This window comes from Battus philenor, unplaced genomic scaffold, assembly GCF_028537555.1.
Source record: "Battus philenor isolate CCGP_79_NKW_IND1 unplaced genomic scaffold, ilBatPhil1.0.hap1 SCAF_4, whole genome shotgun sequence".
Lineage (NCBI taxonomy): Eukaryota > Metazoa > Arthropoda > Insecta > Lepidoptera > Papilionidae > Battus > Battus philenor.
The window spans coordinates 2,504,064-2,525,098 of record NW_027181704.1 but is presented as its reverse complement, the minus strand read 5'-3'; the positions used below and the strand labels follow the sequence as shown (position 1 = coordinate 2,525,098).

The 21,035-nt window shown below is 32.4% G+C and overlaps 1 protein-coding gene across 1 annotated transcript; it reads left to right on the top strand.

Moving 5' to 3' along the window:
* The first annotated feature begins 4,580 nt into the window (after nucleotides 1-4,580).
* On the top strand, nucleotides 4,581-20,131 carry LOC137928931 (cholecystokinin receptor-like). The gene is made up of 10 exons (XM_068771937.1): nucleotides 4,581-4,832; nucleotides 7,073-7,187; nucleotides 8,556-8,756; nucleotides 13,368-13,550; nucleotides 16,010-16,114; nucleotides 16,663-16,787; nucleotides 17,105-17,176; nucleotides 17,695-17,859; nucleotides 18,360-18,474; nucleotides 20,097-20,131. Exons 1-10 carry the CDS (start codon nucleotides 4,581-4,583, stop codon nucleotides 20,129-20,131), a joined length of 1,368 nt encoding a protein of 455 aa, XP_068628038.1.
* The last annotated feature ends 904 nt before the right edge of the window (nucleotides 20,132-21,035 follow it).

Here is a 21,035-nt window from a genome sequence, read left to right as displayed (position 1 = left end):
AAATTAGAGAAATACGTAATCAGTTTGCTGATACGTCTGTTTAAGTTCATTTCAATCGTAATATAAATACATTTAAAAAACTTTTAAGTTAAACGGTTTTTTGATACACATATTGTGGTGGTTGTGGAAAAATATGTACCTAGTCCGCCATATTGAAACGGCGTCCATCTTGAATTTTAAATTTTGACATAATCATCGTGTTTTACTAGTGTAGCCCTTTCATTTGATACCCATATTGAGGGGGTTAAGGAAAAATATGTAATCCGCCATTTTGTATCGGCGGCCATCTTAGATTTATAATGTTATTGATTTTATTACATTGTAGTGTCATCTAAATTAAATGTGTGTACCAAATTTCAGATCAATCTGACAACGGGAAGGTGCTTAAATTTCAATTTCTAATTTTGACCCAAATAAACAAATTCCGTACGGGTCGAACTAAATAAAACCGTTTAAAATTATAAATAGTAATAGTTTTAAAAGTAAAACAGTATTCAAGAGTTACTGTTAAGAAAATTTTAATGTTTCTAAAATTTAACGAAGTATTTACCAATTTTTTAAATTAATTATTTGTAAAAATAAAAAAAATAGATTATTTTTTAAATAAGTCTGCGTGATCTTTCTATTTATTGAAAAAATTATTACGAAATATATCAAAGAGAATAGCGAAAATATAAAAAGGCTAGAAAATTGTAATACGAACCATTTTTTCTTTGAATTTCACTTATTATTGATTCAGAGGAACACTTAATATAAAACTTACTTTTTTGTTATGATTGTCGTCAAACTTTTAACAGCTAGGAAAAGTTGTTAATTTACTTTGTGGTTTGTTGTGGACGGAAGAGTGTTTTTTTCTATTAATACTAATATTACCTATCTTTTATAAATATAGATTAAATGCTAAATTGCAGCATAAATTTAAGTTTTTCACTTGTTTACTTTTGTAGACCTTTTTAGATAAATTAATACATTATAAACAGGATTATTGATTTCAAAAATCTTTACTATCTTGTATTTTTAAATAAAAAGTACTATTTGCCATTAGATTAAAGCTACTCTATGATTTCTTAGGTTTCATCATCATTCATTCAACACACTTCAGTCGTAGTATATTAACTACACATCTGGATACAGGCGCAGTCCATAAATTTCCAATAGGACTGGTGGAAAGCGGTCTATGCTCAATGTCTTTCGAGGACTTTAAAAAGACCGTCCACACAAGTGAAGATCTTACGCTGCGTTTGCTGGTCTATGATCTCCATTCCAGAAATGTAAAACACCAGATAACACCTATTCAACGTGCTCTGTGGTCTGTTTATTGCTACTTAAACATGTTAATCCGCTTTGTTACCTCAGTTCATAGATTAACATGAATATTAAACAATGGATTTAAAGTTACTTTTTCAGTACTAAAACAGTAATCTTTTTCAAACCATAGGTAATGCAAAGAAGTTGAAACGTCTGAAACATAAATGTATAATTTATACACAATCTACTAGAATTTAATTTATTTTCAAAGTATCTTTTTTATTATTTACGAGATAGCCTATAAGCCTGCGTCGTGAAAAAATAACTGGACTTGGTTTATAGTTTTCTAGACAATATGTCCTCTTTTATGTTGATTACATTTCTTATGCCATACGATAGATGAGATAGTAGCTTTTTTTAATAAATTATATTTTGTTGGATATGTGGAACAAATTATTATATATTTGATCTAATATTTGAGTTAATTATTTATTTTAGTAATACGTCAAAGTACAACATAGTTTACTGCAATTAATTCAAAAACGTGGTTTCGCATACTACATCTCTAATTAGGTTTTGATACAAACATTAAATGCAATTCCGCTTTTAGTTTCGTCACATGGTCTTGCTTAATATCAAAAGATTAGATTCGGGTAGAGCTCGACCACAGGAATACAAAATGTTATAAAATATCAAGACAACTATCGATGTGATAATAGAAAAATAACAAATTAAAAAATTTCAACTAAAAATTGTCAATAAAGAAAATAAAATTAAAAATATGCTTAAAATTAGGTGATGTGCGAAAGATGATCAAAATGTGATAAATGAAAGAAATTGTGAAAGACGTAACGAAAGTGAAAAAGAAATTGAGGAGATTGAAAGGAGAAAGATAAATAAAAAATATAAGTATTGAAAAATATATTTAACCCGATATTGTAACGTCCTTCCCCACACAAAGCAGAAGGAACGAAAGTCCTTAAAAACAAGGACCTTATAAAAAAAAATATATCAAAAGATTTGTATCCGTCACACTTTCCGTGAAATTGAGAAATAGTTAGATGAGTTTTCAGATTGTTCTTACTCCTTCTGTACTTTTTACACGCTTTGGAATTCATATTCTTAACGTAGTATAAATAATATCTGCTTGTAATTGAAATTCACTATTAATAATAGTTGAGCAGTGTTAACACAGGATACAATCTTATATAACTCATACTATAGGCATTAATTATACAGGATTGCTATTGCTCATTAACAAGTTTCCAGGGGATTGACAGCAGTGTTTGCGTTACTGAGTTTGTGAACCCGTCTACCAAGCGTGGCAATTATGGTACATTCCTTCAAAGGTAACTTTGGGGGGCCTGTGCATCTAAGTTGGAGTTAATGGCTTGAAACGACAATGGTTTGAGAAATGTTTATTTTAGTATTCAGAAAATATCATCCTTTCCTTTATTGAGCTTGAGGTCGTAGTTCCCTGGAAAGATTATTATTTTTGTCATCTTAGATCAGCAGGAGCCTTGGTTTCTAGTGTAAAGCGGGTATTGTCTGAGTAGCGGATGAGAATCCACTGCGTGACTTGTCAACTTCGCCAGCAAATTTATTTTATTTTAGTCGGGTAATTCACTTGTCAGTACAACTTTATATGCTTTTCCTGGGCTAGTACAAGTGTTGGCTACCAAAAAATTACATTTTATATTAGTTAACGGTCCGTTAGTGCTTGTTACAGGCTAATCGAATAAAGATTATTTTGATTTTGATTGTGGCATCACCCTACATGGCCCTATCTAGTCTCAATCGTTTTTTCTGTACAGCCGCACAACGTTTTTATGTTGTAGATATTTTTGTTCTCCAATGAGAGCTCCAGGGTAACAGTCAGAAATGGGAATGTCTTTGTTCTTAGGGCAGGCATACGACAGATATTCCTGACCAGAATGCCTAGCTCCTCGACGACCTGCCATCAAATTATACGGGTATGTCTCTTACGACAACGCGGAGTTACTTGTCTTCATAAGGCATAGGTGAGGAATCTTATGCTGTGGGCCCTGAAGTGCTTCGTGACTTTTTAATAATCTTCTACCGTAGTGACTTTTACAACTATGCTCTGGGATGTATATTTCGTCCGGAGCATGCAATATCACTTCTGTTTTGCCACAGCTACTGGTCGTCCCATTTGCTCTTCTAGAGGATGATGAGCAGAGGTGGCTTGAGATCCTCAGGGGTTGGGAGTCTATTAATAGTAAAAGATAATGACACTGTTGACGATGCAGTTGTATTTCTGTACACCACCTGCACTATTTATTGGAATGCACCCGTATTACTGGTAATAGGGTCGTTGCGTAGGATCGATCTAATTTATTGCGCATGCAAATCAGCCTCGCCTTTGTAACATACTACACAAGAGAAACGTGCGCAGTTAATTGTACTGAAAATAAATGTAAAACAATACTTCAAAGTTACGGTTACATATATTTTCACATTTCTGTTAAATACTAATATGAATTTATTTACTGGTATCATTTTACATTATGAAGCTTTCATAGCGATTATGTTCTAACAAAAATGGAAAAGCCCAATTTGAAAGAAACAATAATAAAATTGCGCTTAAAAACGCACTAATCTGAGAGCCACGATGCCAGCACGATGAACTTATTTATATATTTCACAACTAACCTAAATCGTCGTTGTTATTTCAGCCCATAGACACCTACTGCAAGGCATAAGCATTACACAAACATATGTATTGGTGGATATACCATTATCGCCATGCTTCGGAGATGAGTTGACGATCCCAGTGTGGTATTATGGTACGAAGTAGACGCTGTTGCTTATCCTCTGGAATTTTTTTGTAAGCGGTGGAAATCCTGTATAATTAATTAGTGCGAATTATATATAACATTGTATCATGAAGTCAAACCTACGACTTATGATCGCGTGTCCCAGTTCTCTACTACTGGGTTACCGCTAGCTTATTTTTAATCTAGTACCTACTAATATATTGAGTATAGATTTTGTTAGGATAACCTAAGAACAATCACTTAATAATCCTTAACACTGTAAGAGATAAACAAACACAGAAGTTTATTGTCAAACTGTACACAAAAACGATTATAGTTTTATTGATGAAGAAAAATGTACTAGCTTACTTTTATTTGAATTTTGTTTTTTTTTTCTTATTGGTTGCTTTGTTTTACTGTATTACTTTGTTTTCTTATTGGTAACTTTTGTTACGAAGACTATGTGCAAAATTATTTATATATCACAACAGTAAATTGTCATATTTTTTTCACAAACATCTCTGTTTTTCTTCCCGTAGGTACAGTCCGTCAAACATGGATATCGACAATTTGACGTTGATGTACAACGACAGCTATCCGCAGCTCACAAGAAATCCGTCGACAGAACCGTCGATGGTCACCGTCAGAAACTCGACCGTCGCCAGTAACGCGTACGAGTGGCGTTTCGTATTGCCACCTTACTTCATTATTTTTCTTTTATCGATATCAGGAAATTGCCTTGTGATTACAACACTAGCCAGCAATCGACGCATGAGGACAGTTACCAATGTGTATTTGTTAAATTTGGTAAGTTGTATTATTAATGTATAGAATTTTCAAACGAGCTTGCTCTATGTGTATACTATATATGAATGTGTCTAACATATATTGGGGGGGGGATCGAAAAGTAATGTCGCTTTCTTAAGTTAAATTCACACGACTACATTTTGATCAGATTTTATTTCTAATCAACAATATATTCACCTTCGTTATTAACAACTTTTTGCCATCTAGTATACAAATTTTAAATGCCGGGGCAGTAACAAATCAATCGGTTTCTTCTGTAAAATATGTCGACAGAAACGACATTGCTTTCAGGTCCCCTTAATACATGGGAGTGCTAACTTTAAGCAGCAACTATTAAAAAACGACTGGTATATAAATATACGTGACAGATGATGGTTATGGTTGTAGATATTTAATGGAATCAGGCGTTACCTTGCGGAAGTCTATCCTAAGTAAGAAAAGGACCAATATTTAGCCACTTCCGCACATGCAGTAGTAGTCATGCAACAAAGTTCACCGCCCGTCAGCCCGCTGATAAATGCGTATGCGGCAAACAATGCGAATAACACAACTGCCAAACATAGAATTCGATTGTTTTTCTATTGAGTATCCCACATATATTATATTTATAACAATGTATCTTTAGACATATTCTAATGTAGATGCGTTTAGTTATTTAAGATATTTTAGTAATATGACCTATGTGTTGTTCTCTACTTGACAACCGTTGAATATCAGTTTAAGAGTGTACATAATATTATACGCATATATATGCAATAAAATCAAAATACACTTATAATTTATGAATTAATTTATGAGATTTCCCTCTTTTTAAGAGGAAATTATCATGCTACTTTGACATCTATAAGCAGCGATTTTTTTCACAACTCTTTGTTATTTTATTCGTTCCTCTGTTGTTTTTTTCATTCTATTCCATTCCTTTCCACAGCTCGTTGTTACCTTTGATACATCGCCTCTCTTTCATCGCTTACCCTCCAGAATACTGTGAGAATTCTAATTTAATTTTTTGACCTTTATTTTACAATTTTTTTAAGTTTTATTTAATATCTATTGTGTTGTTATCCCTTACATTATACATTTCTATACTACAATTTTTATTTCGGTTTTTAATAGTTTATTCAAAATATTTATCTCTCTTCTATTAACCTACTCTTGCAACCGAAACTGACAATCTGTTTGTTCCGTGTCAAATACAGGACAGCCAGTCACGATATCTCTGGAACCATAATGCTTTGAACGTATGCTATGTATGTGGAACACCAGATGTCGTGTAACGGGTGTTCAAAGGTCGTTAAGGAAGCCCCACACCTGACTGCTCACGACTGCATATACAACTCGGCCCCGTGTATCGTGAACATTATATAAATATAATGGCCACTTATTACAGTAGTATTGGTGGCTATTATAAAACCATTGTCACATATACATAACATATCTTAATAAGTTTCTTGTAATTATATTTGCTAAATTAAATCATCTGTCAGTAGTACGAAAATTCTTGTCACCGAGTAGAAGTCAGATAAGAAATGAATTATACGAAATTCCACCCATAAGGGTAGTTAAGGCTTTAATTGAGTTCGCGAAGTAGGCGGGGGTAGCCAGTAATTTGAATAATATTTTAAATTTTAATATTATTTTAAGTCATCTAAAGTAATTTTTATTAACTTTAAGAAACCTAATCTTTTAAATAAAATGAAATAAAATAGTATATATATATAAGATAAAGAAGAACAAAAACTGTTAGTGACGGAACGCAAAATCATGCGGAAGATCTTGGGACCAGCGAGAAATCAAGACGGATCTTGGAGGCTCCGAAAGAATGCCGAAATTGAGACTTTAGTAGCTCAGCCAAATATCATTGGCGAATATAAAGCTCAACGAATCCGCTGGCTTGGTCACTTGGGGCGAATGGGATCGTATCGGAGCGTGAAGGTAGCGTACCTTGAAAAACCGAGGGGTCGAAGACCAGTGGGTAGACCCAGGTATCGCTGGATTGATCGCGTTGAGGCAGACTTGCGCGAATTGAATGTCAGCCAATGGCAGACGATGGCGCAAGATAGAGGAAAGTGGAAGTCTCTCGCTTCGGAGGCCAAGACCCACTTTGGGTCACTGAGCTAGCGGAGTAGTAGTATATATAAGATAAACAATTTTATTTATATTATATATTCGATTTGATGATATTTATGTAGGTGTGTTTATATATTTATCAATTTTGTTATGTGACATTGAAATTATTTTAGGCAATCTCAGATTTTCTACTTGGCGTCTTCTGTCTACCGTTCACTTTGGTCGGCCAAATATATAGAAGATTTCTATTTGGAGCAGTACTATGCAAGCTGATTCCGTATTTACAAGGTAAGGCGAAATACATGTCTCTAATTGTTATTTTAAAACTAGTATCCAAATTTATTTCTATAATATTTTTGAGATAGTTTGATTTGTTATTTTAAAACTGAAAGACTACTATTAATATCTATGGTCTGGTAAATGGTGGGAAAATTATAATTTCAATAAATCTCTGTCCAAAACTACAAAAGGTGCCTTCCAATTGTCCTTCGTTATCCTTTATGCTAATTAATATAGTGTATGATATTTTACATTAAAATGTTATACGCTGCTTTTTAATCTCTGGTTACACGTATTTTTATTATCATATCAACATATTATTTTTGTATCGTAGTGACTAAATAAAGAGCAAATTACGTAGTTTTTAATTATCAAATTCTTTATAGTAAATCAATTTTTAAGGTAACAGAATGGACAATGGTTCTACTGTGTATCGGTTTCGAAAGTAGCTTGTAATTTTAAATTATACATAATTTTTGACATAGTGCTTCCGAAACCTTTATACCGCGTCTTAGGTAAGCGCGCAGCGAGACGGGGAGGTGGGATAAAGAGCCGCTCTGTTACGTCGGCTCGCTGTCAATGCTTGCTGCGGCGCTCATGTTCTATTATCAATTTGACTCATTGTAGATGAAGTAGATTCATTTATATTTACTTAGCCACTCATGCGAATCCTACATTTAACAAAAAAGCGAAGTAGTAAATAAATTTCGTTATATTAGGTTACAGACACTTGAAGGATGTATTTGATTTTAAAGTCAAAATTAAAAAAATCTGTCATAAATAAATACAGTAAAACGTTTCATATGTATTTGTCTCCGGTGCAACGCACGATTACAGATATATATTCTTAAATTATCATCCAATTTTGGCAAAATATCGATTATACCTTGTTAATCATGAGTACGATTTTAAATTGCTATCGATTTTCAATGGCTAACAAAAAATAATCCATTAGATCTATCTCGCAACTGGGATTGACGAGGCGTCCATTAAATCTAGGAAGCGTGTTGAGGACAACTGATCTGAATTCTATACAAATAAATACATTAATAAATAGACTGTCTGTTTGTTATACTGAAATAAACGTTTGCAATACATGCGTATTACATATAAAGATAAATGTGGTACATATACCAAAATTACATTTTATATTTTTGCCTGTCTGTCTGTTGGTTCCGGCTAATATCTGAAATGGCTCTACCGATTTTTACGGGACTTATACTGGCGGGTAGCTGATTTAATAAGTAAAACCAAGGCGTATATTTCAGAAAAAAAATTCTCATATAATGAAGATCACAAAAACGCATTCGCGTGATTCGCGAAATGAAAGCAGAAGATGTAAATTTAGAACTAATTCTCTATTATTGTTTTACCCAGCTGTGTCAGTGTCAGTTGATGTGTGGACCCTGGTGGCGATATCTCTGGAGAGGTACTTCGCAATCTGCAGACCTTTAAAGTCAAGGAAATGGCAGACGCAGTGCCACGCGTACAAGATGATCGCAATGGTGTGGATGCTGTCGTTGATTTTAAATTCGCCCATATTAATCGTGTCTACACTGCAACCCATGCGAGGAAGTGGTGAGTTGTTTATTTTTTTTTAAGTTATTCATATCGCTGACAATATTTTTCTCATCGATATCAAGTTCATGTGTGTAACGTGATAAGTTTTTTTATAATGGTTCCTGCTTTTTGGGGATCTTTCTAAATATTTTTTTGGGACAGAGATTTTTATGTAAAGTTTTTCAGTGTAGTTATATTTACATTTCTTTTTTCGTCCGTCTAATGTCTGGTATTCTATCTTCTTCCTTCCTTAATATTTACTTTCATTCTTATTGCTTTCATTTGCATACCCTCTGCTTCCTTTGCCACATTCCTTCCAATATTACATTTTATGTACATTTTTTTTTATATCCTTCTTTAAGTTTTCTTTAACAATATCCCGTTTGATTTTTTTTAGAAATATTTATTCACAATTCTAATTTTTGATTGGAACTTGACGCATTTGAGACAAAAATCATTCTTTAAAATGGTTTAGGGTGTTCCAAATGTTATTCCCACTTTTGATAAAAAGATGCATGAAAAAGTTTTAGCCTGGGAAAAAAAAACTTACCTGCCTTCCAAATGCCCAGGAGTTTTTTAAGTCATTTTCACCTTAATGATTACAGAATATGTAATGACTTATTTGATGACATTTTTCTACCTGAGATATCAAATTGTATCAATTACTTTGACACACCCTAGAGCGTCTGCTTGTCATTGCTGTCAAAGCTGTCAATTCTTCAAATTATAGAAGCGGATGAAATTGTTCATTGATTTATACTTCGCACGTAATATATTACACAGAATTATTTTTAATGAGGAAGAATATGTATTTATATTTCTAACGATATATATCTCATGATTTTTCCTTAAATACGCTATGTTAATGAAGATAGGTTTATTATAAGGCTTAGGATAAGATATTATCAATTAGACAGAGGCGGGTGTACCAAAGTTCCTAAATCCGCTTTTAAAATGTAATAACACAGCCTAGAAAAGAAAAGAAGAATTAAATAGGAAAAATATAGAATTAAATAATAGAGAAAGGAATAGAACAGATATATATTTAGCAGCAAAAAGAAATAGGTAGGTATCAAATAAATATTAATAAATGTAAAATTGAAATATAAAGTAAATAACATTATTAATTAAAATCTGATTAAACGGGCTTTATATTAGAGAGCGATTTTTCATGTAATTAGTTTAGTAAAACTAGCTTAAAGTTACGTATAAATACAATTGCATATATGTACGTAAAGAAACATAATCGAAAGTCACTAACCATAATTGATTAATACATATTGTAACTTAAATTGTATGCTACAGACTAATATATAATAATCATTTTGGTATTAGTTCGAGGTTATAAGATTAACTTATATCTAATTTATAATTTTGGTGAAATTTGTACTTCATTAATTAATATCAAAAGCTAATTTAGTTAAAGAAACATACAGATGTGAATATTGTTCTAGCGGTAATTGTAAATTTCAAACGAAATGTCCACAATATAGGTATTAATAATGTATTGAATCCTGCTGTTTGGAAAATTAAAAATATTATTACAACCTTTGCGTATAAAAATTTAAAAATTTTGTTATTTAAATAAAGAATAAAATTTCGACATATGTTTTATCAAAAGACGCTAACTTTAAAAAAGTGCGAAATGAATTTTAAAAGTCTATCACCCATCTCGGTTTATCTATTTCAGGACTCGGCAATAAGTAAGTAAGCTGAAATAACGTGGATATTTGGCCACTTTATTCAATTCTTTTTAAAAAAAAGTTGAGAGCGGTTTAGTGATATAACATAGAAGATTAAGAGAAAAGTCTAATTTAATCAATTTAAAATTAATTTCATTTTCTGCTACGATGTAATAATTATCAAAAGGAATCTTATTTAACACTTGTATTATATATTTAAACAATGTAAAAAGTTTGATGATCCTATTAAAGTGTCTGTCTAGATTTCCTCTGATCGCGGTAATATATACTATTTAATTGGTAAAATAAATGTATTCACACACCATTAATTATTTGAAGATATTTAATCACTGGAATGATACAATAATTTTGTCTAAAATAAAGAAAAAAATTCTATGTTTAAGAGAAAACTTTTTTAATAGCGGAGTTTCCTTTTTGTCAGACGCTTTTTGCGACGCCCCGTATAAAAAAAGTTAATTTTAAAAATAGCGCCATTACAAAGTATTTCTCCTTCGAGATCCATACGTCTTTTGAGTTGGTATTTAGCGAAAATTAGAGTTTATTCAGTTCACTTCACTTTAGTATCTCTTATATTGGGCTCTCTTGAATGTATGTCGTTACATGAACTATTGAAATAAATATTTATTACGTGGATTAATAACAGAGTACATGAATAGGCATAAATTAAATAACTTAGCTAGCGGTCTATTGTTTTGACATTAATGAATGTATTAAGTAAATCTTCGATCAATCGACCGCTTTTTCATTGGAGAATTATGCTTCATAGAAATATGCAAGTCATAGTCTTTTAGTCAATAATCTGATGAAGTGTCGATATTGCCGGCTGACTTAGTTCAAGTTATTTAATTAATGTCACATTGAATACATATTTTAATATACGTATCAGTGTATAGTAATGTATGTATTTGTATGTACAACCTTAATTGCCATCTCCTTCATGTCTCTCATCTCCATTCAAAGGTTGTCTGGTAGAGACCGCCTCTTGTACCACTACATGAATTATTTTTTTTATCATTGTTATTATCTATGCCGCATAAAAAAGTGTAAATGTGTGTATAAATAAGATAAATGTTTTGTTTTCCTTAATCATTAATGTTTATTATTGGTAAAAAAAATAATAAGTGTTTTTTAATACTTTTATAGTGCGAACAGCTTATTGTTTCCAGCCAATTATAGCTTAGTAGTCTTCAAGACATGAGTGAAAAGGTTTTTGGTAGGCAAGTATGTACCATCGCAGACCTGGTCATCGCTTAGTATCAGGCGAGAAAGAGATCAAATACTTCACCTAAAAAGGTTAAAAAAGTACATTCGGTGGTCTTTTTACAATCCGTGAAGTTTTCCAGACAATTATTGAATATAGTTTTTAATCAAATAAAAATAGAGAAGTCATCAATTGCACTTCTTACAAAAATATTCTATTTTTACATATCATTAAATTCTTTAAAAACAATGCAGTTTGTATTAAATCTTATTATGACGCCAATTTTTTAAAAACTAATAAACTGAAGACTTTTTATGAAGTTAAACATTGTTAGACTTCCATTACTGCGATGTAAATATACAAATTAGTGGATTTTAAAGGTAAACAGCACCCTATGAAATGCACTATTATTTTCATTAAGCATTTCATTTTTTAAATAGTAATAATTTATTTGTCGAAATATTGGTACACGTCGATACAGATCACAAATAATAAATCAAAGTAATAATAAACTATTGTTCTAACTATATTATTTTATTATTTTTACTATTTAAAGCAAACAAGCAGTTCTTTCGCGTTTAAATATAATATAACATATAGCAGCGCATCTCTAAATGACTTATTAAATGGTGCCGTCGGTTTCAGAAATAATAAATAACTAAGTGTTAGTAAAGAATCTAAAAGCGATCTTGTTTAATCAGGGACAGATACGCTTTAGACTTTGTACTACCGGAAATAATGGGCCTGTAGCATTTCATTGGAAAAAATTAATTAATGTGACAGCTTTCAAAGTGATTACTTTATACATAGTGCTTAGAAAAAGGTACAAAAGCTTAAAGATTTTGTTGATAAACAAGGTATATATTCATACTGATAATCAGTCAATCTGTATAATGCCTTCATTGTTTTAAAGATAAAGATAAAAAGATAAAATTCGTTTATTCAACAATGGAACTTCTAACAGAATTCTTATTAATCAATAACTTATTATCTATTTATTTTCTTAATTTATTTTATTTTTGACTCTACTCTGCTTCGCAAGGTGTTTTGCTTATTGATTAGAAGCAGGAAGAAACTCCACAACAACACATATTTTCATAAAGTTTAGCACAAATAATTATATACATTTATCACATACAGCCTAAATTAAATAAAAATATTCAGGAAACACCACTGCCAAGGATCATTATCATTTAAATATTCGTGTACTGAAAACAGCTGTTTCCGACAATTGATAAATTGAAATAAAAAAAAAATGTAAATAATGACAATTTACGTTTTTGATCAAATTTTAAGAAAATATCTAAAGATTATACCTAATTATATATGACTTATTATTTAATGGATTCAGGCGTTACATTGCGGAAGTCCATCCTAAATAATAAAGGACCAATATCCGAGTCACAGCACAAACACAGCCTCGGTGTTTAGCACTAATCTGTGTAACGACTCCTGAAGATGCCCCGTGTGGGGGTGAAACACGTGTTGAGTGAATTTACGGTGGCGGTTGTGTAGTTTGCATTGTCTGTCGCATGCGCATTTACGAGCGGGCTGGCGGGCGGTGCACTTTCATGCACGACAACCACTGCATGTGCGGGGGTGGCTAGATATTGGTCCTTTATTATATATGACTTATTAACTGTACGAAATCTATTTACTTTAGCTCTAATTTGGTACATTTTCTTTATTTATTTTTTGATATAATAAGATTTTCTTTTATTTTAGCGTACAAATGCAGGGAGGTGTGGACAAGTTTGGAGTTGGAGAGAGTTTTCAATCTAGGTTTGGATGCAGCTTTACTGTTGATACCGTTTTTCATAATGTCATTCGCATATTGTTTGATAGTAACAAAACTTTGGAGGGGCATGCGTCATGAGATTCAACACAATTTCAACTGGCAGAAGAATCGTAAGTAAATAAACTTTGTTGAATAATTAATTTATCGGGGAAAGGTTGATATAAAGGGTTTAAATAGAGTAACATTTAATATAACGTTTTAGCCGGTAGACGAGGTTGATAGGCCCACAATAGGTAGACTGGTGTTGAGGTCACGAGATGTCGCTGATGTGGGCAGAGCAGGACCAGTTTTCGTGGGGATCTTTAAGGAAAGCCTATGACTTTCAGTGGGCATCCATCGGCTGAAAAGAAGAGTAATAACAGGGTTTCTGCCCGCTTCTTTTCAGCAGATCCGTTTTCTTCCGAAGAATTATTGTCTCTATGTAATAAGTACATGCAAATGTCTAATTGAATAAAAAAAATTAGAGTTTTGAACTTGTAAAACTTATAATAATTATTATAATTTTATATCAATCAATAAGCTGTTTATTTTGTATAAGTGCGTGTGTGTGTGAAATGAGGCATAAGTAACTTTTCAAAATATCGAGTTAATAGCGACTCTAAATACAACTGAACGGTCTCTTTTCATTTAAAAAAAAAATATCTCGACTTAAAAACAAAGTGACTTATGCCACTTTTAAAATAAACGGCTCAATATTTCGTGGAATAAGATATCCGGTACATTTCTGCCTCCACGAACATTGAAGACGATCTGAGGTAGGATTCGTATCCTACTTCATATCGCCAAGTGGTCCTCGCTGCCATCCCCAGCCGCAAACTCACATACATAACACTACTCACTTACACATGTAGAGTTGCTGTATTTGTGTGAACTTCATCTTACGTCCTGTAATTTTTTTCGGTTCACGAACCCTTTCATACCGTGAACTAAGTTTCGATGAAGCTTTAAAAGCCCTCAGTGATAACAGCGAAAACAACATCAGAAACATTAGAGGATAAGGTGTAACAAAACGGGCTAATTTATTAAAGTATATTGTTAGTATGTATAATAAAGATGTTTCTGAATTTTTAAAAAAAAACTTGTATTTCATAATTGTACACTTTTATCTGAAATCCTATTTTAATTAGTTTTTTTTTTTACAAAATTATTGTATAACCATATCCACTTATATTAGAACTCGTAATCCTTTGTTTTAAGTCGAATTGAATATCTGATTTTAATATTTTTCTTATTGTCACCTGTGGATCTAAGCCCTTAGTTCAGAAAGTGGCCCAGGCGGATTGCCAGGAACCAAGGGAGACTCGATAGGTGTTTAAAAAAAAACTGTTTAAAATTCGTTAGCGCGAGTCCACGAAAATTTTTTCTAATGGTGAAGAACAAAAATATTGGCTTGACTTCACCTGTAAATATAAGCAGGTTATACTATAAGAAAAACAATGCTTGTTACTTATCAAAACTTGCATATATTCATAATAACAACTAGTGTCAAGACTTGAAAAGTAACAATTTTTGACGAGTTTTGGGAATATGATAGTAATGTATCTGTGGAATGTTCACCGGAGGTCTAGGGATCCCTGATTTAAATAAAAAACTGAAAAGTAAACATGATGTCACAAAATGTATATGTTGCTGACTCACTCTTGCAAACGGTGTTGACACAAGTCTTCGGACATTGTCAATAATGTCAGTTTACTTTATCATCCGTGATGAAAATTATTATACGCGTAAATGCAGGTAATGTTGCGAAGTAGTTTTTTTATTGGACGAGTAAATCAATGTTGACGTGCCCGGCACATAACGCGCGAAAATTACAGCGAACGGCGTACAGGCTTGTAAATGGATGGGGTAATGAAACAGCAATATATAAGGTTATAAATATTAACAAAATTTACGTTTAATGCTCCTCTAGTGTTTATTGATCGAGACAACGATTAATTTTTTAATGACGTAAGGCCTTGTTCTTCCGTAGTAAAGTGCGCATTGAAGTAACAGGATCTTCTCCCAGCAAACAGCTTACTTCGTGTGATTCCAAGGCCTTTCGCTTTTATTCATCTAGCTTTATACCGGCTACATGCCGAGATCCCAAAGTCAATTAGGTATTCTTAGGTCATGATGGTCATCAGAACTCTTCAAAATCCCTTCCTTCTCCCCAGGCAACTTCAATTCGAAGCCACTCGCCTAGGTTAGTAGACGTCAATCTGACAAAAGCAAAACTTTAAGAAAAATATTTACTTCTCATAAGCATGTAATGGTTTATACAAAAATTTAAAAAAATGACGGTTAAATCATAATTGGAAATTCCAAAGATAATTTCTAGACAATTATATACAAGTTAAAAATTATAGAAATAGGCTGTCGATAATTCATTGCTGAACAAAAGGTTAAGAATAGTTTCAATTTCACTTTGTACACATCAGAACCAATATAAAGTAGACCTTTATAGGTTACGACCACTTAAATTATGATATACACCAGTAAAACATAGAATAACTTAAGTTTAATAAAATGAGACACACTACAATCAATTTGTATTTGACTTAATATCTGAGTTGATATTCGTTTGTTTTAGTAAATAGAGAGGAGTCATTCAAAAGCAATCACTTACTGCAAAGGACGCCGACGGTGAAAGGAAAAGAAAGAGATGTATGCTACAGAGATTCTTGGGGTGCAAAGAATCAAAGCAAGGTAACACGCTTAGATCAATGATAGTCATTAGTAAGTTATTAGGTAAGTTGTGATTTGATTTTTGATTGGTGTACATTTGTGTGATTCTTCCTAGGGCATGTAGGTAGGATGTAAGTTTATTAAACTTAGCCCATATTTACACCGATTTTAAAAACTATTGAAACAATATTCAACCAATAAAAACCGTCAGTCAATCACAAGGCTATATATTGTAGAGCGCTCTCTTTTGCCCGATTTAATATAGCATGTTCCTTCATGTTCAATGCGCAGCTGACGATAATATCTATATCTTGAAATCTGATCAAAAAATGTGGAAAATGTTTGTTTTAATTATTTTTCCTATTCAAGCCTCGATAGATAGATTTTGTTAGTTGGACGTTGAACAAATCGAATAAAACTTCACAACAAATTTAATATCCTCCAGTTAGTACGTACGTATTTGTTATTTGGTAAATAGAAATTTCTTCAGTATCTAAATGTAAAAACTAATGAAGAAATTTAAAATTGGAATTAAAACTCTTAATGTGTCAAATCAACAGGAAAATAACCACGGGTTAGAGGCAGAGAAGAAAGAACCTAGTTATTGTATGCATTCAGAGTTGGAATTTCGGCATGTCGTGCGTTCTACGCATATCGATAAGAGTATAGAAGCTAAAAGAAAGGTACCTTCATTTCAATTCTTCATTCACAATTTAAAATAATATTTTTAAATAAAGAATACTGCACGAACTACATTCATTTTTAACTTTATTTGACAGACAGTGGCGACAATTAGCCAGTATTTTTAAAGTTTTTAATTTTAGCTAATCTCGTGACTCATTGTGATTAGTTTAAATTTGATTGAATATTATATGACATAGCATGTTACGTTCGTTATAGCATTGCTATTTATTGAAAGTAGAATTGATATTTACTAATATAGCATTTAGTTTTAGCATTTAGCAATTTAAAATAATAAAAAATAATGTTTCATTCGCAGGTCATAAGAATGCTATTTGTTATTATATTGGAATTTTTCGTTTGTTGGACTCCACTACATGTTATAAATACGGTAAGTATTCCGAACATAAATACTATCACTATCAGGAATTTCAAAAAACTACATATGTTATCTTTTAATTGACATATTTATGAATTTTCCTATATGTTCATGTATATTTATATTCTTTAATGGAATCAGGCGTTACCTCGCGGAAGTCCATCCTAAGTAAGAAAAGGACCAATATTTAGCCACTTCTGCACATGCAGTGGTAGTCGTGTAACAAAGTGCAACACCTATCAACGGGGCATCTTCAGGAGTTATGTTACACCGATTAGTGCCAAACAAAGAGTCCAGTCACAAAGTGGCGGTGGCGATTGTGTGATTCGCATTGTTTGCCGCATACGCATTTATCAGCGGGCTGGCGGGCGGTGCACTTTGTTGCACGACTACCACTGCGTGTGTGGAAGTGGCTAAATATTGGTCCTTTTCTTATTTATTTTCATAATTAGGTATATTTTATACTGAATTTCAAGAGAGATATGGATTGGAAAATTATCGTTGTTAAAAAAATACTTTAATTGTTACAGATTTATTTATTCTATCCAGATGAGTTGTACCAATATATAGGTTCCAAGGGAGTGGTTTGCCTTCAACTTCTAGCCTATTGTTCGTCATGCTGCAACCCGATCACATACTGCTTCATGAATAGAAAATTCCGACAGGCGTTCATAAATCTATTGAAGTCATGCAAGGTATTCAAGTAAGTTAGCTCTCGTATACAATTACACACAAAAATTTGTGATTACATTTCTTTCATTACAGTTAATATATAATAAAGGGAGATACACTGCAAAGAAGTCCACGAATTTTATAAAATTAATTTACATAGTAAAAGATTTTATCAATTACTTTACTGTTTTCATAGCAACACTTTTGCTATATTTAAGTAATGTCTGATTTATCTTATTATATATTTTTTTGTTTGATTACAACCTAAACAGGCCTTCTTGGTTTTTATTCACTTTATACGTGGTAGCTTGAAGTAACAGTGGGCAAGCCACATACCGCGCAGAACAGAACGCGCAGGCCTTAAAGTTCTGGAGCAGGGATGACCGACGGTTGATGATGTAATAATGCGTTTTAGTGATCAAATTTGAGCTATAAGTGACCTTATGTCTATATTTCCTTTATATTATTAGTTTATAAAAAATAAACAACGTGCTCTATGCTCCAGCTTCCGAAATGATATAAGTATTTCAGGCGCTGTTTCCCAGAAAAGTTGGAGTCTGGTAAACAAGCTACCCCGCCGCCGTCGAGTCAGGACGCGACTGCTTGCAATGTAAGGGGCAGCCACACTGGTCGCACAGGCAAGTTCAAATGATTCAATAAAAATTATCACGTCGTTTTATGTATATATTTATTCCTACCACTCACTGCATTCTACATTATGATTATATATATATATATATATATATATATATATATATATATATATATATATATATATATATATATATATATATATATATATATATATATATATGTTTGTTCGCAAAAACATTTAAAAGTATTTTTTGTAAGGCATAAAAATAAGCTGTTATATTCATAGTTTTCATCTTAAAAAATTTAATAAATCATTTATAGCATAAGATGCACGTATATACAATAAACGTCCCCCAATCAATTTCAGGTGTGACAATAGAGTGATTTAGAACCAATATTAAATAATGTTATTGAAAACAAATCATTATAGTCAAGAATACTTAAATGTTGTCGATGCTCACTCGGGAAGCTAATTATTGTCAAGCACGTTTTATAAAACTATATTAGTAAAGAGCAACTGTTGAGTTTCTCGTCTCCTCTCAGCAGAACTGCCTTTCGAGCGGGTGGTAATTTCATGAAGAGCTAACAATTTATGTTGATTGATGACTTGAAAGTTTTTGTAATTGCCTATTGGAAGATGCAAAAGCATTAAAGGGGTAATATGGTAAATGTATACCTCTTTTTCTTTTAATTAATTTATCGTAAACAGTAACCGAAAATGAATGATTACAGAAATAATAAATAATGTACAGATAATATAGAAAGAAAAATCGTTTTTAAAATTCGTATTGCTGTTTTATCTTTCCTAGCTGACTTTGTACTGCCCGAATTTATGGGCCTGACGTATTAAAAAAATAATGTAACATAATTCTGAGTGACTATTTTATACAGAATGAAAGCAAATATATGTAAAACCTTCTATACTTTTTCTTAAATGAGATAAAAGTTCATATATTTTTAAATTTTCACAACTATCACACTGCATATAAAAAATAAATTGCATTGCAAAAGTTTTAGAAGTAGTCTGAACTAATTTGAATACGCATAATTTTCTTAAAAATTTAATTTAAAGTCTGTTCCAAAGTTACGAAGTAATACGATTATGCTATTAAGTATTTATTAATGTTAATTCTTTTCTTCTTATTTTAATTGAGAATATCAAAAGCCTTGCTAATAGTTAGATCTATTTGATAACCTGTTTATCTTATTTTGGTGAGCGTGGTAATAAAAACAACAAAATATTTAATAAAACATTGTAATAATATTGCTACATAAAAAGCCGCCATATTTGAAAGTTCCCGCGGACTTCGTTACAACGCTCAACCGTTCACTCGTCTCGCCCACTCGTCTCGCTCACTTGCACGGCGTGCACTATATGCGCTCTTGCTTGCGCCTTGGCAGGTAGCCAAGGCGCAGTATGTGCGCCCGCGGTTGTTGGAGTTCTCGGGGAGTCTGATTTGAACTAGGGAACGATGCGCAACCGCTCGTAGGCACATTATTCATTTTTCGGGCACAAATTATGTTAATTATTCGATAAACGTTTTTCCATATCACAACAAAATTTTTTTTTTATAAAAAAGTAATTATATTTTTTGTCATTTGATAATTGAAATTATTTGAGATAAATTATTAATTAAATGATATTTATTAAAGATTATAATTATAGAGCTGGATGGACTGGAAGGTGAGGAGTGTGTTTAGCAGCGGCTCACAAAGCACCGCGGTGGGAAGCGGCATTCACCCAGCGCTGCCCGCGCCCGTCGTCTCGCGGCCTGTCACTCAAGTAATTTTTAAACGGTTTTATTTAGTTCGACCCGTACGGAATTTGTTTAATTGGGTCAAAATTAGAAATTGAAATTTAAGCACCTTCCCGTTGTCAGATTGATCTGAAATTTGGTACAAACATTTAATTTAGATGACAATATAATATAATAAAATCAATAACATTATAAATCTAAGATGGCCGCCGATACAAAATGGCGGATTACGTATTTTTCCTTAACCCCCTCAATATGGGTATCAAATGAAAGGGCTACACTAGTAAAACACGATGATTATGTCAAAATTAAAAATTCAAGATGGACGCTGTTCCAATATGGCGGACTAAGTACATATTTTTCCACAACCACCACAATATGGGTATCAAAAAACCGTTTAACTTAAAAGTTTTTAAAATGTATTTATTACCCTTTTAGTTATCAAATGTTACAACTTTAATATGTAAAAGATGCACATAGCTATTAGATCCGGCTTAAAAATGTAAAAAAGAGGTTTTAAGCCAGGCTTACTCTGAGCCCTTCCACTTGCAGAATCTACCAATGCCATCTTGTTTCATGGCTTTGGCAGGTTTATCGAACTCGCGGATTATGAACCCTCAAACTGAAAAACCTAGTCTATTTGTGTCAAGACAACAGTGACCACTTTGATCATAGTGACGACAGTACTTTTAAATGTCCTACAGGTCAATGTGAACACTGCTTTCGAATTGGGCGTGGCTAACCTAACAGGGACGGGTTAATATTTTTTTAACGCGGATAGATTATAGTACGCAATTTTGTTATAGTATTTTGGAGAGTTTATTTGCTAATAAGTTAACCATGGATAC

What these genes read in the sequence shown, in the direction of transcription:
- LOC137928931 (XM_068771937.1), top strand. Translation starts at nt 4,581, where the DNA reads ATGGATATCGACAATTTGACGTTGATGTACAACGACAGCTATCCGCAG. An exon ending in ATGTGTATTTGTTAAATTTG is followed by an intron (nt 4,833 to 7,072) that starts GTAAGTTGTATT and finishes AAATTATTTTAG; the next exon opens with GCAATCTCAGATTTTCTACT. An exon ending in TTTCAACTGGCAGAAGAATC is followed by an intron (nt 13,551 to 16,009) that starts GTAAGTAAATAA and finishes CGTTTGTTTTAG; the next exon opens with TAAATAGAGAGGAGTCATTC.